Genomic DNA, 23,645 nt, shown 5'->3' on the forward strand with positions numbered 1-23,645 from the left:
AGGCGGCCGCCCTGCGCGCTGCTCCGCGGCGGCTCCCGCCTGCCCCCGCGCATCTCCCCTCCCCAGAAAAAACGCATGTTTGGCACGGTACATGTTCCGCTCCGGCAGGAGTATATTTAACCGCGCTGTTGCATCTGCTCCGGCCCCTGCCCGTCGGCGCAGCGCCTCCTGCTGCCCTCCGGGCTGGGATTTGCACCCCCGGCACAGACATACACAGGCACACACACACACACACACACACACGGGGACGTTTAGCATCTCTTTCCCTCTTCAGCTCTGCCCAAGACTACCACCAAGATGCTACTTTTGCTGCTGGGGATCATCGTGCTCCACGTCTCCGTGCTGGTTCTCCTCTTCATCTCCACCATYGTTAGTGTAAGTATGAACTCACGTCCTCCTTCGTGTTCAGGCAAAGCGGGCACGGAGGCACCGGCAAGCTGGGGAGCAGCCAAGGAAGGAGATGGCATGGAAAGATGAACACACATATTTTTATTCTTAGTTTATTTTTCAGCCTGGCTTTTAGCAGGAAACTAACTTTCAGATTGGTATTCTTATGAATAGTGGAATTTTGGAGCATTTTGCACAGACAATTCTTAATTTATGCTCTCAGCATGTAGCTGGTGGTTAACTTGGTGTGCAGCACTGGGTACTGAGTGCATCCACATAATATTTTGCTCTGGAGGTGCAGAGCATTTCTGAAGACAGTTTCCTGCTCATCCCTCCTCCCCCCCCACCCCCTTTTCCATGCTTTSGTTCACATGGTGGAGCAGACTTGGAGCATCTAAACTAGATTCCTTTTGGATGAAACTACACTGGAAAATGCACTGCCATTTAACAAATGAGCTCCAATTGCTAACAGGTATCAGGCCACGGGATCAGAAGGCAGCTAGTCTGAGCAAGGCCCCTCAAACTTGCCCAGTGTGGACCCARTGGTCCTTGGCACCAACTGTTTTGTTCCCCAGACCTGCTTCTTTGGGGCTGCTTTTGTCCCCTAAACTAGATGGGCTGCTGCCACGGACTGTCTAGGCTTTGCAGCCATGGGAAGCCAGAGGGTTGGATGCTGCACCAGCATAGGATTCCCAGCACCGTTTTCCAGGCCAGAGCCTAGATAATGTGTCGCCTGCTTAAGCAGTTTGCCTTGGTTTTAACACAGAAGTTTTGCAGAGCTAGCAAGTTCCAGGCTTGCTTCACTAGTTCTTTTTTTTTTTCTTTTTCCTGTAGCAGTAGAAGCCTTTTCAAAATTTTTCAAGTCGTTAGAAATCACGTGGAACCATTCAAATAGCCAGGCCAGCCACTGAGGGAGAGGAAGGTAGAGAGAGAGGGAAGCGTGCTTCCCCTGTGAGGTTTGCTGATGTTTAAAGAGAATAAAGAGCTTCTGTTTCGAAGCCGTTGAGGCAAAAGCAGCTAAAGGCAAATATCAGTATTTGCTCTCCAACCTCTTTATTAAAAAAAAGCCTGTGCTTGGCAACACCCATAGGGGTACTCGCGTGCATATACACACTCAGGCTATCCGACCCCGTGTTGTTTTATGGAAATGCAGAGCGGGCAGAGAGTTGTACGCGTGGCAGGAGCGTGCTGTGGTGCGTGGGGCTCCCCCTGGCATGCCGTGGTTCACGGGGCTGTGTCTCTCTTGCAGCAATGGCTCGTGGGTGTTGGGCACACGGCAGACCTCTGGCAGAACTGCACCACCGGTAGCGTCTTCCACTGCCTGACGTCGTCCACGAACGGTGAGTGTTCGTGCATYGCTGATGCTTCGCTCTTCCTCCCCAGATTTGTGAAACTGAGTGGTATTCGAGTAGGTAACTGGGGTTGGTCACCGGTCCAGGTTGTTTGTGMTTCTCCTCCTGGTGCCCACCTGAAGCCAGTCCATCCTCTGCTTTCACCTCACCACAGCCTCTGCCTCCCTAGGGACACGAGCTCTCGGTCGCTGTGGGGCCAACCCCAGGCATCACTGGTGCAGGTGACCCTGAGCTGACACATCAGTTGGGCTGGGGRAAATTGTTTTGTGTTGCTTGGGAGTCCCTGAGGGCAAGACAGGGCTCAGCCAGGGTGCTGGGAGCCAACATCCATCAGTGTTACTTGCTGACCTYGAGATGCAGGGCATCTCCCCGGGTGAGATGTTCTCTGCACTCAGCCCGAGTGGTGATGCCCTGGCTTCAGCTGGGACAGCTTTTTTTTCWTGATGCCCCTTGTGCCCGGAGGATGCCCTGTCTCCTGGAGGATACCCAGTCTCCTATCTAGCAAGCAGCACTGCTTTTGGCAGCTGTGACAGCCGAGGCTTGGGCACTACCCTCCTCCTGTGGTTTGCTGCCTCGTACCACGTGTGGGACATGGCGATGCTCAGAACTCAGGCCCTGCTAAGCACTACGTCACCGTTCATTTTCCCTTCCCAAGGGCATTACTCATACACTTTCTCTACCACAGCTTTCCCCTGCCTCTCAGTGGCTTGAGCCCTTTGCCTGCCAAGCACTGCTGGGCCACCGGAGTGCTATGTGAGGCTGCATCCCCCCTGTGAAACGGTCCCCAGGGTATCTGCATGTCGCAGGTGGTTGAAGAGCCCTGGTATTTTCTAGGCTTAATTGTATGTCTGAAGCATGGCTTTAGTGGTGTTTTTGGTGGGAACAGGAGCTGGCTGTGCYGCTGCTCTCGCCTCTGGGGGTTTGTGTCGGGTGGAGGGCCCAGGAGTTGTGCTGCACTTGGCTCCATTCATGGATATCTTACATAAGTCAGTAGAGTTGCTCTTCACTGGGTGGAGGCTCATGTCACCCTGGGCGTTTTTTCATGCACATTGATTTTGAAGGTTAGCAGGAGAGGAGTTCCTGCTAAGAACCAGTGACCCAGAGTTTTCAGGGCATTTAATAATAGTAGCAGTACTGAATCTGCATAGGAAACACTGTTCAGCTTCTGCTCCTTTTAAAGGAATGGGTCTGCTGGTATGGCTAGAATTCAGCAGATGTGAAGGAGGTTCCCTGATACCAAAGGCAGTCGATGAGGTAAAGGAGGCGGCAGGAAGGCATGCTCGGTTCTTCAGGGACCAGCATGGTGCATAACCCTCMCAGGAGGAGTGGCAGGGCAGGCTAGCAGGGCCATGGTCTTGGTGTGCAGGAAGGGGAGATGTGGGCCAGATGGGAAAGAGCACAGTTAAGGCAAGGACAAAATGTCTTCAAGAGGTCTTAGCAGTGTTTGGAGCCTCCACTAATATCAGAGGGTTTTGGAGATGCAGTTTGCTCTGAACTCCAGCCATCTGGGAACAAAATACTTGCAGATACTTGATGTGGGGAGATAAATGGTGATGTTTATTCTCCCTCTAATTTTACTTCCACTATAAGCAGTGATGTGTTTCCCAGCTCAGGCTCAGGTTGTGGTGGGAGTAAAGCCACCTTCGTGGGCCTCTGCTGACGCCTGGTGGTGTCCAGGCTGGCCGTGAAGCTGCTGGACTGCGTTCCAGTCGAGCAGATTGCAGGAGCAATGTCCCTCTCCAGCAGTTGACTTGTGCTTGCTGTCTGTGGCGTAGGTAGGCTGGTTCATGTCCATTCATGCACACTCCAAAACTGCTGAGCTTGTGCTTCAATAAGAAGGCAGCAGTTACCCTGGAGTCCTACAGTGGTGGGCTCTAAAGTCGTCCCCAAAGTCCTGCTGATTGCTTTGCAAACCTGCGCCACTTTTCCTCAGTTTCTGCAGGATCCTGAACATAGAGGAGTTGTCAGTGTTGAGAAGAGCTTGTTCCAAGTGTGGTTGAGAAGGTTTATCCCAGGGTGACTCTGAAGTTGCTGTTCATCACCTCCAGGTGATCCCCATGATGCTGGTCTAGATCACATGCCCTGTTTCCAGAAGCTTCTCCAAGAGGGGGTTCCCTTTGGRCCCTTCTCGGTGATGAAATTATATCGCTCAAAGGGCTGTAGTCAAGACAGGCCAGCTAAAAATGTGGTTGAGTAGTTGACTTTGGTTGATGAGGTGCCACTGTGGGCTGTGCTTTGAATAGAGGTACCCTGTGATCTCTGCCAACACTTATCTAAATGCAGGTTTTGCTCTGGCATCGCTGAAAGGGGTTTTGCATGGGGGAAAGACTCTGCCCCCATCCGCCCCACGGCAGGGTTGTGAGAGGAGCTCCTGTTTATTTGGTGGTACCCTGACTCCTGGATTCACTCCTCAACTGTGCTGTAGAAACACAAAATAAGAAAATATTTTGTATACTCGAGCAAGGCTTTCCAAATCTGCTTCTGAAAACAGAATAGAAATACCCTGTGACATCCTTACCAGGAAATCACTGCACCCCTCCCTCCCTTGTGCCTSTCTCTGAGCCCCTTGCTCCCACCTCCCCTGTTGCAGCTGCAGTCAGCCGCTTTTCGGAGCGATAACTGGTACGTAGGCCTAGGGCATGACCAGGATGCTGTGGCTGGCTTACTTCCAAAGCTCAGGCTGGTCCTCTGCTTGGCTGACTGTCCTCTCCTCATATTCTTGGCTAAGAACGTGCTTACTTTCAAAAATATAAAGACTCTTCTACAAGATACCGCAAACCGTTCTCATTTAAATCTCTCAAAATGCAGGCTGTGCATGTTATACTGAGTTATAGAAAGCCTTAAGAATTTCTCTCTGTGCCTGTGCCAAAGGTAGTACTGAATGGTTAATAGCAGAGCACCAAGCTCTGCTCTGGGGTAAGTGCAGGAGATCCTCGTTGAGGAATTTGGCACAACTTCGGCTTTATGCAGCGGCAGTTTTTCCTCCGGCTGTCATAGTGGTCATTGCAGTGGAGAGTTTCTCCATCCCATCCTAAAGCTTGGTCTCACACTTGGAATGTGGGCAGGCGTTTTGCTACAGCCTTGAGGCTGCAGGTTTGTTGCTCTGCGATGTCAGTTTGTGGGTCTCACGGCACGGCGATGCTGGATGATGCTCTCCTCGTCCATTGGACTGCCACACAAGGACTTTTTTATTTAGATGGCCGTTATTTGGATGYCTGGCTGCAAGCTATTGCTTGGAAACCTGCTGCCAGCCCGTCTCTAGCATTTAACTGTGGCAGATTTGGAGACCGTGCTGTGAACTTTATAGATGGTCCAGCAGGGTTCAAACCCTGCTGCGCCTGCGAGGGACAAGAGTCCTTGCCACTAGCCAAGCACAGGGAAGGAGAAAACATCATGTTGGGGGAGATGCCCACTTTTTTGGCTTTTACAAYTGCCTGCTTGTCGCTTTGATTTCTGCGTTTACTTGCTGGATAATGACATTTTTTCAAGAGGCTGAGAACTATGGAAAAAATGTTGCAATCTTTGCTCCGTTTGCRCTGTCAGACATTCCTGGAAAAGACTTATCTCAAGAATTCGGCTCTGAGTCCCAGAATTGTGCTTTTACAAGGCTGGGAGCCAGACTCTCAGCTGTGTAATTCTTCTGAAGTCGTGAATGCAAATAGTCTAACCTGAGTAACTCAAATGATCTTATACACATTCCATAAAAAAATTTCCAGACAACAGTATTTTTCTTCAAAAAAGGCCTTTTCTATCCAGTTTGATTTTTCTTTTGTCATCAAGATTTTTTCCTGCTGCCATTTCAGGATTTTGATGGGAATGTCAAATGCAGGGAAGCAGAGGGGATCTCTGGATCCCTACGTCATCCTGTAACTTTATRAAACATTTTTCCTGTTTTCTTCTGACTGTTTTTCGTATCACTACTCTGAGACTTTTGCATGATAGTTTGTTCAAAGGCAGCATGGTGGTTTTTTTTAAAGGGAGAAGAAAAAAGCCCCAAACCTTGGGAAGCATGCAGAACACCAATCCACATGATTACTAAGTGCCACAGGCCACATGATGCACTCATTGATTTGCTCATGTGATGGCCACAAGCAAAGCCAGCGTGGGTCCCCCAGAGCAGAGATCTCTGAACAGCACAGACACTGGTGGGGCTGTGATGGACCTTTAATGGGACCAGTGCCTCCGCACACCAAGGATTGCTCGGATATTTTTGCAGACTGATTCCCTCTTATTCAGAGCCCCTTTGCTGGCCCTCCCTGAGTTGCTCGTTTTTTCCTCAGTGGCACAAAGTGGCTTTGGACCAGCTCATATCCCTCCAGCCAGAGACACTGGCAGCAGGATCATCATGAGAAACAAGCCTGGATCACTCCCAAGCTTCTCTATCGATCCCGTGTTTCTGCAGAAAGCATCATTTAGGGGAAAACCCACTGCTGTGGTTAAGCGCCAGCAGGATGTGTGCTCTCGTGACATGGGTTAACTTGGATCGGTGGAAATTCTGCATGGGACATAAGCCATGCTTCTGCCTCGGCAGGACTGTGCTAGTGAAATGCATTTCATATTTTTTGCGCYGGGAGAAGCAAGAAATATCTGCAGCCCTTGCACAACACGGGCACCTGCACTCAGACCCATCAGCTGTTCCCACAAGGAGTAGTGTTGCTTTTTCTTCACTTCAAAATGTATAACAGAAGTATATGAATGAATCACTTCTGCGCTGTCAAGTGCTTTTGCTACCCTTACTCTCTCAAACTCTCTTCCAGCAATGCTTTGATTCCTAAAACTTCTAAAAGGAAACTATGAATACTTGTTTAYTAAACATGTAATTAGCTCAGTTGGTTAGAGCGTGGTGTTAAGAATACCAAGGTTGCGGGTTTGATCCCTGTGCCACTTGCTTGAGGGTTGGACTAGATGATCTCCAGACGTCCCTTCCAACCTTACCGATTCTATGAAACATTCCCATTGCAGTCCTAAAACTTCTAAAAGGAAATTATGAATACTTCTTCATTAAACATTCTCACTGCAGACGCATCAAGATTTTTTTCTCTTTTTTGCTACATAATGCTGACAAATAGAAGGAAAAAAAGGACACAGTAGTGAGGAAAATAAATAACTGTTCTAGAGATAGTAGTGAACCTGATTCCTGTTTCCCCTGCTGTGATTTAGGAGTCAGTCACATGACATAGGAAACGTTTAGGGAAATTGGGTTGCTTTTCTACTTCCTCTGATCCTGGACCATCAACATATACTGGGGGACTAAATCTCAGCTGGTGAGAACCAGCATGCTCTCACCAAAATGAGTATTGCTGCTGCTTTATGTTGCCTACTAGTGACCATCTGGATGGAGGTAACAGCCAAGCTGGGACAGGCAGGTGTCACCAGGAGGAGGGTTTGGCCTTGGACTCCCAATTCATTCTCACGGTGCCCCCTTCCTGCTGCCCAAGGAAACCTTTTGCATGTGGGCTGCAAGCTGCTTGTAGATTGACCTGGAGCACTACTCTTTGTGGCCAAAAATGATGTTGCAAGGCTTCATTGCAACATTTCTTGCAGGAAGGTTATTTCTCAGTATCTATTATTGATAGTGAGTATAAAATATCTGAATGAAAAGAAGTAGGGGCAAATTTCACTCCAGCCCACTGAAACAGATGAGTCTGGTACTGAAACAGATGAGTCTGGTAAAACCAGGTCAAGACTTGGGGAATGTGTTTGTCATTGGTAAGGGGAGACTTTCTTGAGCCAAAGGGTGAGGTAGAAGCAATAGTCCAGGCCTCTCTGCAAATCAGAGGCTTCTATTCAAAGACTTAAAAATKGTTTCTGATATTTATTGGATGTAAAAGTAATCTTTTGGACCTTATCTTGTGTTGTTTCATGTATTCTGCAGGCAGAGAACTGTTGCAGCCTTTGGTTTTATTTCAGTTGAATAGCTACAAACTAGAGAAGTTACCAATATTTACGGATATTGCATTTGTTACAAGGAAACCTTGCAGTAAATAATGGATAGCCTTTATATTTGATAATGCACAGCCTTTACATTTGAGGCAGCAGATACTAGCTAGTCCCATTCAGTCTATGGCCCATGTGTGAAGACACCTCAGTTTGGTGACACCTCTGGGTCCTTTAGGGTCTTCACACTTTCCGACAGAGAAGAAGGGACTTACTATAATCTCAGAATTTTGTGATTYTGGTGTATCCCCTTTAAATTAATGACAGATGATGTTGGCCCACCATGGTCAACCCTGAACCCCTTCTGCCAACACATGGGTGACTGTGGCTTGGCATTTAGTTGTCACAAATTAACTGCCTTGTATCCTGGCAGAATGTTTTGTATTTCAGAACAGTTTCTACCATAACTGCGTTGCTTACAATATGAAAGGGTTTCATCAGCTTAAAAAAAAAATTTTGTTATGTTATTGCTGGTTCTTGTTACAAATAGCATGTGATGTGGAGTGATTAGAAACCAGGCTGTTTTCCCGGTTCTCAACTGCTAACTATCTATTCAGTTGCCGCTTTGGTTCAACAGCACTTCTGCAGTGGGCATTTTAACTGATGGAAGAGGAGCAAAAGGGAGGAAGAATACAATATGTGTGGGAAGACTATGGCTGGAAAACCCATAGAATTGGGTGGCAGAGTCCACTGCAGAATGCAGTGCCTCAAGACCCTTCACATAATATTTTTCAGACTTAGTTAGACTTGTAGGTTTCCACTACTGCACCTCCACCCTCACAGTCATCCTCCTGAGCTGCCAGATGACCTACCTTCCTGAAGTAACCTGATGTGTTTGTGACTTTAAAGGATCTCAGTCACAGCTTCCTGATTTTTAATAGCGATATTGCTCAGTTGCCTTCTCCCTTTCAACTTCAAGTGTTCCCTGGAAGCAGAGGGGCCTCTCATGCAGGAGGGAAGAGCAGGGAAATGGTCCATCGCTTGGGCAAGGGCGGTGACCTGGTATCCAGCTGCAGTCCAGTGATCCCTGAGAAGTGAAGGGACCAGTGTAAGGTTCATGCCACATCCACTGTTTTGCAGGATGAGTGTAATTTGAAGGCTTGCTGTATTGCTTCCTTGGAGCTGGAGTGCATCAATGAATTTTGTGGGTGCATTTATCTCGGTTTCAAATGAGGCATAAACAGCTGGTGGTGCCAACACGTACTGATGCTGGACTTTCCTCTCAGTATATCAGTGCCAATTGGTATATAAATCATTTCAGCCTCAGCTCCTCAGATAGGTTTATTTACCCCCTCTGCTTTCATGCATGAGCCCTGCAAAGGGAGATCAGTTCTACCTTGAGGGTCTTGGAGAGGAGTTGGCTTGAACATTGTGAAGAGGAGCATCACTGGAAGAGGAGCAAAGCAGTTTGTCAGTGCCAGCAGCTGCTTTTCATGGGATGTGAGCTTTGATGTCCAAAAGAACCACTTTTCTGGCCTTGCAGCTGAACTACAGAGATATGAGGTGGCAACAATGTGAAGGGCAGAGCTCTGAAAGCCATTTATGTTTGAATCTGACAGCTCTGGAATCCCCTGGACTCAAGAACATCTTTGATGTAGGTTGGAGGGCAAGGCAAGAGGAGGAGAGGAGGAAAAGAGAGGGCTTTGGGAGATCTTGTTTTGTGCTGAAGGGTTTGGGAAGTCTCTTCATATTCCCCAGCTTGTGTTCTTTCAGCTGAAAAGCAAGGCTACATGCATCGTGGCGGATAGTACCTCCCAGGGAGGAGCTGCAGCAGCTTCTTCATTTRGCTCCTCTCTAAGCAGCCACGGCCCTTGGGTCTTCACACCTTCTCATCCCTTGCACCTTCCAAATGTCTTGGGAGCTCTTTAAAATCCCCTCTTTCTCAAGGCTTCCCAGGAATATCTCAATCCAACACCCTGGGCATAGGAGAACATGGAAGAAGCAGCCATTGGTCATAAAAACTGCTTTTACTGGAGGTGAGACTTGGCTTAACTCTATAATTGTAGTCGCACTGGTGGAGATTTGGGAACAAACAGAGAGGAAGTTACTGTTTCACAGAGCTGGCCTTTTCCTAGGAAATGGTGCAGGCAGCTTAGTGGCCTGGTTGGATCTGTATGATGCTATTTCCCGTAAGAGCAGGAAGTGGAGGTTGGGCTCGAATGGAGGGGACATGGCTGGTGTCAGGAAGATGTCTGCGCCACTCGACAAGAGCGCTGTGGGTATCCAAGCTTTTACGTGTCTCCGTGTCACTACAGCAAGTTGCCAAGGAGCAGCRGTCTTAAGTTCAGCTGCAGAACGGGTGCAACTGAGGTAGTACTTCTACATCTTCAATTTACCCTTCTTCAACTCAGCTAAGGGGGTTGAATAACCAGGTTTATAACCGTTGCAAGCCCCTGCAATTCCAATGTGGTGTAGGAAGGATGCTGGGCTTAGTTCTGGTTCCTGATTGGACCTTGAAGTCTGAGAGTGTGCTTTGGAGCAGCTCTGCTTGGAAAACCTGTCTTTTCGTGGCAGACCTAGGCTGGTAACTGTGCTAGTAAGTGCATGTCCTTTTCCTGACCCTGCTGATCTTCTTTTGCTCGTAGTATTGAAAGAGTAGGTTTTGCCTTCCACGCATTGTCAGAAATTTCCCTCTGGTTAGTTTTGTACAAATTATATGCTACAAGTACCTCCTTAGTGGATATTATCTTCCCTAGCAGTGGTCAGATTTTAAGGTACAGCATGTACACAGTTTGCAAAGGGAATGATATAGGTGCAAAATGGTGTTATAAGCTGCAGGTTACAGCACACAGGTGATTTTATCACATAAAACTAATGTAGTTCTATCTTACACAGAGTACATTAGCAGAAGCTGATTGCTCAAATTAGGGTCTTGCACTTTGGAGTTTCCCTGTCTGGGTCAAAAACAAGATAGAACGTCCATGACTGAGCAGTAAATTCAGTCCTGGAGTGCCAATGCTTGTTCTTTAAAGGCTTCTGCTCCTGGCCAAGGGCACCTTCCTACCTGCCCCATCCCATCAATCTTGCTCAGCTGCAGCCCTCGTTGGGGTATAAAACCTCCCTGTGAGCAGGGCTGGAGTTTTGCTTGGAGGCATTTGGTTAGCTGTTCTCTTTCCTGGGGATGTGGCTGTGATTTCTGCTCTTGGGTTTCTTTCTTTCCTTCCTTCCTTCCTTCTTTTGCATTAGGTTTTAGAGCAGTGAAATGTGGTTATCACCATCCCAGGCACAGAATCATAGAATCACAGAATCACAGAATCAGTAAGGTTGGAAGGGACCTCTGGAGATCATCTAGTGCAACCTCCCTGCTCAGCAGGGTCACCTAGAGCATGTTAGACAGGGTTGCATCCAGGCTGGCCATGAATATCTCCAGAGAAGGAGATTCCACAACCTCTCTGGGCAACATGTTCCAGTGCTCCGTCACTCTCACAGTGAAGAAATTCCTCCTCACGTTCAGGCAGAACTTCCTGTGGTTCASTTTCTGCCCATTGCCTCTTGTCCTGTCACATGGAACAACTGAAAAGTTTGTCTCTGTCCCCCTGACACCCTCCCTTTGTGTACTCGTACACATTGATAAGATCCCCCCTCAGTCTTCTCTTCCCCAGGGTAAACAGGCCCAGCTCTTGCAGCTGTTCCTCAGAGGTCAGGTGCTCCAGCCCTCTAATTGTCTTCGTAGCCCTGTGCTGRACTCTCTCCAGTAGCTCCATGTCTCTCTTGTCCTGGGGAGCCCAGAACTGGATGCAGTACTCAAGAGGAGGCCTCCCTAGGGCTGAGTAGAGGGGCAGGATCACCTCCCTCAACCTGCTGGCAACACTCTTCCTAATGTACCAAAGGATACCATTGGTCTTCCTGGCCACAAGGGCCTATTGCTGCCTCATGGTCAATTTGTCATCCACCAGCACTCCCAGGTCCTTCTCTGCAGAGCTGCTCTCCAGCAGGTCAGCTCCCAGCCTGTACTGGTGCATGGGTTATTTCTCCCTAGGTGCAAGACTCTGCACTTGCCCTTGTTGAACCTCATGAGGTTCCTCTCCACCCAGCTCTCCAGCCTGTCCAGGTCTCTCTGAATGTCAGCACAGCCCTCAGGTGTATCAGCCACTCCTCCCATCTTGGTATCATCGGCAAACTTGCTGAGGAGGCACTCTGTCCCCTCATCCAGGTCATTGATGAATAAGTTGAACAGGATGGGACCCAGTACTGAGCCCTGGGGGACACCACTAGCCACAGACCTCCAACTAGACTCCACGCCACTGATGACAACCCTCTGAGCTCTACCTTTCAACTGGTTCTCAATCCACCTCACCGTACRCTCGTCTAACCCACACTTCCTGAGCTTATCTAGGAGGATGTTATGGGAGACAGTGTCAAAAGCCTTGCTGAAGTCAAGGTACACAATGTCCACTGCTCTCCTCTCATCTACCCAGCCAGTCATTCCATCATAGAAGGCTCTCAGATTGGTTAAGCAGGATTTCCCCTTGGTGAATCCATGCTGGCTACTCCCGATCATGTTCTTTTCCTCCATATGCCTGGAGATGACATCCAGAATGAGCTGTTCCATCACCTTTGCAGGGATGGAGGTGAGGCTGACCAGGTCCTTCTTCTTGCCCTTTTTGAAGACTGGAGTGACACTGGGTTTCTTCCAGTCCTCAGGCACCTCTCCAGTTCTCCAGGATCTTTCAAAGATGATGGAGAGTGGCCTGGCAACAACATCCGCCAGCTCCCTCAGTACCCATGGGTGCATCCCATCAGGGCCCATGGATTTGTGGATGTCTAGCCTGCCCAGAAGGTCTCTAATCCTGTCCTCCTCAACCAAAGCAAAGTCTTCTCTTCTCCAGACTTTCTCCCTCACGTCCAGGCTCTGGRATTCTTGAGGGCTGCCCTTWGCAGTGAAGACTGAAGCAAAGAAGGCATTCAGTAACTCTGCCTTCTCTGTATCCCTTGTCACCAGGGCCCCTGCCCCACTCGGTAGCAGACCCACAGTTTCCCTAGTCCTCCTCTTGCCACTGACGTGTTTGAAGAAGCCCTTCCTATTGTCCTTAACATCCCTTGCCAGACTCAATTCCAACTGGGCCTTAGCCTTCCTCGCCGCATCTCTGCATACTCTGACTGCATTCCTGTAATTCTCCCAAGTAGCCTGTCCCCTCTTCCACATTCTGTGTACTTTCCTCTTCTGTCTAGATTTGGCCAAGAGCTCCTTGCCCATCCATGCAGGTCTCCTGCCCCCTTTGCCTGACTTATTACTCATAGGGATGCACCACTCTYGAGCTTGGAGGAAGTGATGTTTGAATATTAGCCAGCTCTTCTGGACCCCCCTTCCTTCTAGGGCCTTAACCCATGAGACTTCACCAGTTAGGTCTCTGAAGAGCCCAAAGTCCACTCTCCTGAAGTCCAGGGTTGCAATCCTGCTTGGTGCCTTACTTCTTCCCTGCAGGATCCTGAACTCCACCATCTCATGGTCACTGCAGCCAAGGCTACCCCGAACCTTCACATACCTAACCAGTCCCTCTCTGTTGGTAAGGACAAGGGCCAGCAGGACACCCTTCCTCCTAGGCTCCTCCACCATTTGTGACAAGAAGTTACCATCAGTGCATTGCAGGAGCCTCCTGGACTGTTTGTGCCTTGCTGTGTAGTCCCTCCAGCAGATGTCAGGGTGGTTGAAGTCCCCCAGGAGAACCACAGCCTGTGATCGTGGGGCTACTTCCAGCTGTCTGTAGAAGGCCTCATCAACTTTCTCTTCCTGGTCAGATGGCCTGTAGTAGACACCCACAACAGTGTCCCCCATGTTGGCCTGCCCTTTGATCTTCACTAAGCTCTCAACTGCCTCCTCCTCCTCCACCCCTAGGCAGAGCTCAATGCAATCCAGTTGCTGTCTCACATAAAGAGCAACTCCACCACCTCGCCTTCCTGGCCTGTCTTTCCTAAAAAGCACATAGCCATCCATGACAGCATTCCAGTCATGTGAGCTATCCCACCATGTCTCCATGACTGCAATGAGATCATGGCCCTGCAATCGCACACAGATCTCCAGCTCCTCCTGTTTGTTCCCCATGCTGCGTGTGTTGGTATACATGCATTTCAAAGAGGTAGTCATGCCTGCAGGTTTTCCAGGAAGGGTATACAAGGGTCCCCCATAGCCATGTCCCAAACACGTGTCCCATCCCCAGCTGCATGCACCCGTTGGAGGCCCCCCAACCCAAATTGTGTTTGGTTGTCTACCCTGTGTGCCACCCCTCTCTCCCCCCCTCCTACCTAGTTTAAAGCCCTCCTTACTAGACTGGCCAACCTGTTTGCARAGGCAAATGTGCTCCACTTAGTGAGGTGAATCCCATCTCTCCCCACCAGTTGTTGGTCTTCAAACCATGTTCCATGGTCATAGAATCCAAAAACCTGTTGCCAACACCAGCAGTGTAGCCAGTTGTTGATTTGGAAAATCTTCCTACTCCTCCTCTCATGCTTCCTCCTAATGGGTAGGACCAATGGGAAGACCACCTGGGCTCCCAGACCCTTGACCACTGTGCCCAAGGTCTTGAAGTCTTCTTTGATTGTTTCTAGTTTGTTCTCTGTGTCGTTAGCACCCACGTGAAAAAGCAGCAGAGGGGAGTAGTCTGAGGAGCAGACAATCCTTGGTAGCCTTTCAGACACATCTTGTATGCTCACCCCCGGCAGGCAGCAAACCTCTCTAGAGGAGAGGTCAGGTCCGCAGACAGGCGCCTCTGTCCCCCTCAGCGTGGAATCACCCACTACAACCACTCATCGCCTCTTCCGAGTGGTCACGCAAGACACAGGCTCAGACAGCCCAGTTGCTTCCCTTGAGGCCAGGTCCGGGTTCTCCTCATCCTGGAGTGCACTAAACCTGTTCTTCAGCTGTAACTCCAAGACTACAGGAGGATTAGGGGCCTTTCTTCTTTTTGTTCGAGAAGCAGCTAGCTTCCAGCTTTCTTCGACAGTGCTGTGCTGTACTATTTCACTCTTCACAGAGTCCTCCAGCAACTCCCCTGCTGCAGGGGATTGGGACTCCGGGAGCAGCACGGTCTCTGAGGATGCCCTGTCTATCTCCTGCTCACTTTCTCGCATGTTTCGCAGTCTACTGACTTCATCCCGCAACTCTTTGACTTGATGACACAAATTGTCAACAACAGCACACCTCTTGCAGGAGGGCGGACCACCAGTCCAGGCCTTCTGGAAAGGCTCCAAGCACTCCCTGCAGCCGGGGACCTGTAGGGCAGCATCTGCTACAAGAGGCTCTGTCTGTATTGAAGCTTCCGACACAGCTGGTGTAGCAATTTCCATCTTTTGAGCTGTTCTTGGAGTCACTCTTTTCCTTGCTGTTAGGATGCAAGCAGCAGTATTGAGCATACTGAGGCTTATGGAGCCCAGGGAAACATTATCAGTTCTTTTCTAAAAACTTCCACCTCATTTTCTGACTGGTTGAAAGGGCTCAAAACCAGCCACGGATGAAGTCTCTTAGGAAGCACTGTGTAGGGTGTTATCTACCCTTTCCGCTCTGTTTCCTGTTCTTCCTCCTCCTGAAGAGGAGAGCGACAAACAGAGAGCTGAATAGATGCTGCAGAAAAGTGGAATAACCGACTCACTGTCCAGGGGAAACCGCAAATAACAGTCTAAAAGTAAAAACAGCACTGGCAGGCCTGCAGCACAATTCATGGGGCCCAGACCTCCCTCTGGGGAACTTGTTTTGTTTTTAAAAGCCTATAGGTAGGACTCAGTGCTAATGCCAAAATAGTAATAAGTGTATGGAGTTGAAAAGGTAGCTGTGCTCTCTGCATTTATAATGGAGCTTTTAAATGAATTAAAGGCAATTAGCTATCCTTGTGCAGCTGAAGTCTGTGGGCAGCTGGGGTTGGGTGTGCTAGGAGCACACTAGCTTGCACCTGTGGGTCTCAAAGCCATGAAATGAGATGTATATTGCGGCTCTTGATATGTGAAGAAGGCCACTAAATGTCAGCAAACAGCTGGCTGCGAGCACAGCAGGAGCTCTGGTCTCCAGTATTATCTCTTAATTGCCCTGCTTGCGAGCCTCTGGAGTGCTCTGGACATGGTGGGTCAGCCTGGCTGGCTGGTGAAACCTCTCCAGTCATAGTCTTTTCCTCTTGCTCTCAGTGGCTGCCTTTATATTCCTCCAATACGGCTCTTTATTGCAACAGGAATTTGCAAAGGCCGGATAAAGTGATTGCATTCAGAAGCGAAACAGAGGCACGGGGAGGCGGATGCAATTAAAAGGCTGGCTCAGCTCAGTTTTCCGTCTAGACAGCGTGCTCTTAAAATAGCTGACAATTGGAGCATCCACCTCACAGCAGCAAGGGTTCTGCTCCAAGCCCTCCCGGGCAGATCCTGCGGCCTTTGAAATCACAAAAGATTTGGCTTCCTGGGTCCCGAATCAATGCTGGAACATAGAAGAGGTTTACAGTTTAGTGGCTGTGTGGGATACCTTCTAACCATACCCTTCCTGTAAGGTCTGAGCATCAAGGAGGAAAATCAATGCTTTATGATTTGATTTTTTTTTTATCAGTGCTCAAGCTGTCTCCTCTCCATTGCTGGCTGCATTCCAGGCGGTTTAGTGTGGCCTGAGAGCTGAAGGGTTAGGCATGGCTCGAGGTAGGAGGGTTTCCCTGCTTTGCTGATATGAGATGGATAAAACTTATGGAACACTTTGTGCGTGTATCAATGTGAAAAATGCAGCAAGCCTGCAGTGGCATTTACTGGAAGGGAGCACAGTGGTCACTGTCTCTTCCTAAGGAATGGCAACAACTGCTGCATACAGACATGTGCCTGGCAGTATTGAAATGAGTAAAATGCAACAGCTCTTTAGCAGGGCATGTTAGCACTGTGAAGGAGCTTGGTGTGAGAAGTGGAGAAAGGAGGGGAAGGAAGAAAGCTGTCTGCAATGAGCAGAGGCTGCACTGGCTGTTTTCTGTCCGCTTACATGAGCAGGACCTGAGTTTGCCCTGTTGCATGAACGTAAGAAGGCAGAATTCAAATGCGAGTTTGTATATGGTCTGAGGTCAAACCTGATGTTACTGAATTGCAGAGGATGTTCCCTGCTGGGGTGGATTTGCTATTCTTATGGAGCCTCTGCTAGAACCGCTCCGGTGTGCATTATCTTTGCTGTTTTGGTTGAAGGCTATAGCTAGATCTCTGGTTCAGGTTCTGTTCTCACCTCCCTTGGTGCAGCTTGCAAGGATATCGGGGGGAAATTGTGATCATTGCTCTGAGAGCAGATGCTGACCATTGCAGTCCTGAATGGCCTCTTCTGCTGCGTGGTGGGTTGAGGACTGCTAAGCTGAAGCAGAGCTTTATTTGGAAGTTTTGCTAAGTTTCAGCCTTCTGTTTGCAGAAATGCTATTTGCTGTGGAAAGCTGTTTCTTGCAGAGTGCAGCCTGAGGAAAGTAGCTGGTGAGAGTAAAACTGTGGCAGGAACATGGGACTGGGATTCAGGAGGCTTCAGTGCCACAGGGATTTCGCCTGTCTGAGGATCCRGCCCAGATCATGCATCTCTGCCCCTCCTTGTGTGATCTGTGCTTCAGTTTGCCTCTCCAGAGCATAACCGTTATCCCTGCCTGACTTTCATGGTGGATTATTCAATATGGTATCCTTAGCAACCTTTAGAGATGAGCAGGAGTGCTGAGAATATCTCAAACTTCATAAAGAAACACAACAGTATTTCCTCACGTGGTTCTATGCTAGTGGCGTGAGGCACCACCTCTTTTTGTCGAGCTGCAGCTGTTCATGCGATAGACTGGCATTTTGCTTGTTTATTTATTTTTATTTTTATTTATTTATTTATTTATTTTTTAAATGTGGGGAGTTACACACCCAGGAGACCTGGAAATAGCTGGGCAGTGACTCATGCAGGGGTTGGTTGAACTGGTCTGCTCTGTGCTGCAGCTAAGTTTGGCAGCTGGTGAAGACTCTTTCCAAAAGGTCTGAGTCCATAAGGGCAAACAGTGTTTTTACTAGCGGTGTATTTATTTTACCTCTGAGCTTGACTGACTTGATGTGTTATGGTTTGTTGCACGTGTTTTTGGTAGAGCTGAACTCCCAGGCCCCAAACCAAAGTTGGTGGGGGGAACTGGAGACTTTGTCTTGATTTCTCCAGGCTTTGCACTGGGGCTGATACCACCTTGTGGGCCTGTTATTATAAATGCTCTCTGAGAAAGCATATGGCCCTTGTGATTAGGGGACATGATTTCCAGTCCCTAGTGCCTGCATTGACCATGCTGTCTTTCTCTCTTTTTCCCCCAGAGTGGCTGCAGTCTGTCCAGGCAATGATGATCCTGTCCATCATCTTCAGTATCTTGTCCTTATTCCTGTTCTTCTGCCAGCTATTTACGCTCACCAAGGGGGGACGATTTTACGTTACTGGAATCTTCCAAATCCTTGCTGGTAAGTGGTGATGGATAAATGGATGCTGGTGGTGCAGGGAAAGTGCTTTCAAGTGAAGGGGGAGGACTAATAGCAAAAATGAGCACACTCATGAATACCAAAGCAGGTCCTGCTTGGATATTACTTAATTGCCGCTGATGTAGGGCTGTGCAAAAGGCAAGGATGAGCTGGCTTTTGCTGAGAATAGGAAGGCTGCTGTGCTGGCACCTGTATGACTCAATTGATGGGRAGAGGGTACAAAAAATCTGGGTCTTTCTGAGCGCTTGGATGTCCGGGGCTAGTTTCCAGCTTTCAGTGTGCATTACATGTTCCCTGAGCAATTCTGGGCTGCATCCACAGAAGATGTGAGGTCACCACGTCCCCAGCTGGGGTGGTTTCAATGAGGTGGGTGCCTCACTGTTAGCTGGGTGCAGACCCTGCTGGAGCTGCGCTCAGGGCTGTTTGCAGCATTTCCACTGCATGGGACTTTGGGCTGTTGGACCAAGGGCAATTGCCCTCCCAGGCTCTCAATGGTGGTGATGACAGCTCAGGGTTTTGGGCAGTCTTTGGGATCCCACCTTTGCTGAACTGGGYGAGGTTTCCTCAGCTGACGATGGGGTGGGGGGAAGTAGTGACACTGCTTTTGGCAAAACAGGATTGAATGATTATTTGTAAACTTGCCATCAGGGGGCCTGGTGCTTTTCACAGCAGCTAAGAGCCACTCTAGCATGCAGGATGAGCCATCTGTCTCTGAACTGTCAGCTACTATTTTTAAAAGTTAAAGAACTCAGCTCTGGAGATGAGCCACTAGTCGAGTAACACATTGTAGTTCTCCAAATATAGATGCTGTAAAGCACTGGCTTATTTTTCATTTCTGTGTATGAAACCAGTGAAGAGGATTTTCGGGCGTTAAGACTTCAAAAAACTAAATGTGAAAAGGTTCTAGTTAGATGTTTTGCCTAACATACAGCAGCATGAGGAGACCTGTCAATAGCTAGAGCTTCATATGTTAAGTTGATCCAAAACTAACCTTGGTCCTGCCCATTGTGGAAAAACTCATCCTCTAAGCTTTAGAGAAAGTTCCTGAGCATCCTCTAAGCGACTGGCTAATTTATAAGTTATAAACCCCGGACAACTTCAGAGCTAAACTTTATTAGCGACTATAGCAATCTATATCTGTCTATTATCTATCCATGTATCTATTACAATCTGTTGCAAGTGTAGGTACTTGGCTATAAAGCAGGTGATGAGTTAATACCAGTCCACCATCTCTAGAAAGATAAATGTCTAGAAATCCATTACAGCTATGGAGGCAAGGAGAGGAATTGGGCATTAATAATGCAATTATTTGAGTGAGAACTTGTCTAATACATCTGAGAGCAGGAGGCTACTGTCTCCTAAGTGACTGCTGGTGAATCCTGATTCTCAGAGCGTGAGAAAAATGGGACTGCAACTGCATTAGACCCCTCCCAGCTGGCTTGGGCAGCATTGCAGTGAAGATGTGATGGCATGGATTCAGCTGCCCAGAGCGGAGGCCAGGGGCCTTCATGGACTTGTGTTGTGTTGAGGCTTGAATCATCCTCACTGCTACTGTTAGTATCATTCTGCCCCAGACTGCTACATGAAGACAACCTACCCTTCCTACCCTCTGAAGTGCTTTATTGCCCCACTAATTTCACTTGGAAGGAGTTTTTTAAATGATGACCCCTGCCTTAATGCCTGTCTTTAAATCACTGCATGACTTAATAAAAAAATGAGCGAGAAGGGAAGAGAGACCTTAAACTGAGCCATGAAGACCAGACTGCTATAAACCATGGCTGGAGCAGGACTCGGCCTGGCAAAGTCTAGAATTGCAAAGCCAACCTCCAGTTTTGGAGCCTGACTAATGGCAGTGCTGAGCCCAAGCCAGCAGGTGCCAAAGGCAGGACCTGTGGGTGCTGTTGGGTGGCAGATCCATACCATAGCAGGCAGAGGAAGGGCAGGTGTTATCTGCACTGCTTTCTGGTGAGGCAGCCCAATGCGTAAGCTCTTTGCGTACCTCTGTTATGGAAGAACTGGAAAATGGACATTAAAGGCAGAAAAGATGCATGAGGTTGTTTGGCCTGTTGTTCAAGGGCAGAGCTGGATCCCTCCCCAGCACCYTCTCCACTGCACTTGAAAACACTCCCTTAAGGTCTGTCTGAACTTTTTCTGAGGGGATTTCAGCTGTTACAGAGGCACCAAAACACCCTCAAGAGCTCCCTTCCATTTTTACAGCTTTTGCCTGGTGAACCCATGACACCCATAGTATATTCTTCTAAAATAATTTCTGACAGCAGTTGTAAACCCAGCATGGGAGAGACATGGTTCAGGCCTCTCAGTGTTGACCCATCTTCTCCATCACTTCTCAGCATCATTTTTGTCTCTTTTCTCCAGTCTTGCTCATCCTAGAGCTGACAYCACCTGCAGGGTAGAAAAGCAAGGTTCAGGCACAAGGGCCAGGCTTTCCACATGTCCCATGGCATTTTGCAAAGTCCTGCRTTGGAGAAATGGCTGTGAGCATGCAGAGGAATACAGCATGGCTCATCTACAGGGCTGGGGCAGCTGGCTGAGGTGTCACCATACATGGAGCTGTAGGGAGTAGTACAGTTCCTGCAGGTAACTGGCCAGTTCCTCTGTCAAAGCAAGACCGGACTGTGCTGTTAAAATGAACCTTTAAAGTTGTGCTGCATTATCGCTTGCATCAGTGCAAGCAGCTGAATGTGACTGTCCTTGATTTCCTACCCTGCATCCCTTTTGAAGCATACTTCCCTCAAATCGGTCATTCTGTTGTCCACAGTGCAGATGATGTAGGAAAACAGTCGTTACCATCGCCTCCATTTTGCCAAATTCCTCATGTGGACAATTGCTGCTATATTTTCTGCTGTCTGTAGGTGACTCTGGCATGGCTGCAAGCCTTCTCTGTCCCACCAGCATCGGGAGACAATTGTTTTGCTTTCCTTGCATGGGCTGCGGCAGTGGGAGTTTGCTCTCATGTTTAGAGAATGGAAACTGCATCAGCGGCGTGTTAATGAAACATATTCCCACTTCTGCACTTTCCCAGAACAAAGGGACAGTGTCAAGTGGAATTACAGCTCAAATATCACTGGTTAAATGTAGGTGGTCCTGAGGTCTGTGCTGGGGATTTGGAACATAGCTCTGACAACAGCCCGGCGACTATATAATAGAATTGCTGGGATTKACTGAAAGACCTTGTTTTCAGGGAGAAATAGTGGTGGCTTTGTGTTAGCTCTAGGCTAACCAATGCTGATGGGTTGCTTTTGCAACAAAGCTAAAATGCTGGCTAATGCAGCTAGGCCTGGCCCGGACACCSCTCGGGGTCTCGTGCTGGCCTGTGGCTAGTGAAGGTGGAAACTGGAGAAAAGGGCTTGAGCCCTGGGCAGCAGTGGTGCACGCAGTTGAGCTTTTCTTGCTGTCTCGAGAAACGGTGGCATGTTGGGGTGTGTTGCAGTGCAAAGGCACACGCTGCTGCCGGACATGCCAGCCCAGGGTGAMCATAGGACATTCTTGGCCTCCAAGCTGCACTTGCTTGGGCAGGTGATAAAGAAACTTCTATGCCTCAGAAAAACAGAGCTTGTCTGACAGCTCCTYGCCACAGCTGTGTTAGAGCAGTTCAAATTGCAGCCTGGTTTCAGTAAGCCCTGGGGAGCGGGATTCGTTCAGACATGGCAGCCTAGGGCTGGGTACCCTGAAAATGCTTGCCCTAGGGATGGGTTAGCCTAGGTGATGCTCCTCTTCTGCTTGCTCCATGGCCTTGGCTTTGCATGCTCTGAGGTAGGGTGGGATATCCCCATCAGCTACAGCCAGACCACAGCATAATACACCCCAAAATGTGCCACAGAAGTTTTATAGGAGAAAATATTAGAGAAGGGAATAGAAAATGCAGGTTCTCACTGGTAGCATTGGGTGTTATACTCTCCAGCATGGCCAGCAAGGCCAGCTTAGGGTTTGTAGCAAGGGAACAGCTCTCCACTTGCCATTGCTCACCTCTTTACGTGTGCGTTTTCCCCTGCCAGGGCTCTGCGTGATGAGTGGCGCAGCCATCTTCACAGTGAGGCACACGGACTGGCAGCAAGCCTCGGCTGACATCTCCTTCGGCTTTGCCTATATCCTTGCCTGGGTGGCCTTCCCACTGGCCCTCATCAGCGGTGTCATCTACATCATCTTACGGAAGCGCGAGTGATCCCACGGGAGGCGGCGTGGCGATACAAGGGCACTCATGATGTCCACGGAGGAGACGGAGGCGGGGGAAAATAGACGAGAAAACGGAAAAGAAAATTAACCAAAAAAAAACACCACAGAAAAGGAATAAACCCTCCCACCAAAACCAAACCCAACCAACCCCAAAAGGAAACATACAAAGGGTTACTTGTTAATTGAAGATGTATATAGTATCTATGGTTTAAAAAACCTATTTATAACACTTTTTACATATATGTACATAGTATTGTTTGCTTTTGTTGACCATACACTATGTTTTAAAGCCTAAGAAAGTGCCTAAGGAACTATTACTCTTAACAGTGTAACAAGAGCGCAGTGATTTTTCTCTCATGCAAAATCCACTTTGACCTGAACCTTCCTTCCCAACCCGAAGCAAACCATCAGAAAAAAACCCAGCTCTGACTGATTTTGCGTTGGCGTAAATCAGTGCTGCTCCACTGAACAGTGCGGCGCTACACCCCTTCACGCCAGCTGGAGGGTTGGCCCCCACTCCTCCCTCATGCTGTGATCCTGATAACCAAAGTGCATGTACAGGTATGATGGGAGACACTTCCAAAAGGTTTGAGAGCTTCCAGAGCAGAAGGTTTAATTGTCAAAGTGCCTAAATGACTTACGTGCCTAAGTCCCATTGCCTTGCCGCCACACCCAATTGGGAATTTGGGCTTCTAAATCACTTAGGTGCAATTGCAGCCTGGCTCAGCAGCTCCTCCGGGCCTCTTCGTCCCTGCAGGGCTGGTTTGGGGGCTCTGGTGGGTCACCTGCACTGAGCCAAAGTGCTGGGGAACTGTCACTCATGACCTTGAAGTGTACTTTCGCCTTCCCATGTAGATAAACTATCAATGAGAAAGACGCAACCCCAGTATATCTAAGAAATGAAATACCAGATATATGAAATGGTGCTATCTATTTACCATTCCTTATATTGCTAGCCATTTAACCTTTATTCACTGGAAATTCAGTTAACAACCTTGAGGTAAACAACAATGCTAGAAAGAAGAAATAATTATGTAATATAAATGACCTATAACTGCTTTTGTACTTAGATGACTTGCTCTTACTATTATTTTTAATAAAGCATTTATAACCAAGGTTCCTTTTTCTCCCCCCGTGGTCAAGAGGAACAGAAACAGCTCTGAGTGGAGCCTCGTTGGTATCCACTGCCGGAGCATGATGTCTGTCCTCCTCTCTGTGCGTCCGAGATGTGTCTGGCAATGAATTGAATGGGCGGCCTGCTGCAGCCTCTCCTAGGTTGCCTTCTGAGGACTCCAGACACCACTGTGTTGCTGTTGCTTCCTTTTTTTTTTTTTTTTTTTTTTTTTTTTTTTTTTTTTTTTT

At 48.5% G+C, this 23,645-nt stretch overlaps 1 protein-coding gene across 1 annotated transcript; it reads left to right on the forward strand.

Annotated features, from left to right (window-relative positions):
- Positions 1-160: 160 nt before the first annotated feature.
- Positions 161-23,398, forward strand: PMP22 (peripheral myelin protein 22). Its single transcript, XM_085298312.1, has 4 exons — positions 161-375; positions 1,637-1,727; positions 17,931-18,071; positions 22,106-23,398. Exons 1-4 carry the CDS (start codon positions 298-300, stop codon positions 22,270-22,272), a joined length of 477 nt encoding a protein of 158 aa, XP_085154438.1. The 5' UTR covers positions 161-297; the 3' UTR covers positions 22,273-23,398.
- Positions 23,399-23,645: the final 247 nt, after the last annotated feature.

The sequence above is a fragment of the Rhea americana genome, unplaced genomic scaffold (assembly GCF_003343005.1).
Source record: "Rhea americana isolate MKP2758 unplaced genomic scaffold, rheAme1 scaffold_138, whole genome shotgun sequence".
Classification (NCBI taxonomy): Eukaryota; Metazoa; Chordata; class Aves; order Rheiformes; family Rheidae; genus Rhea; species Rhea americana.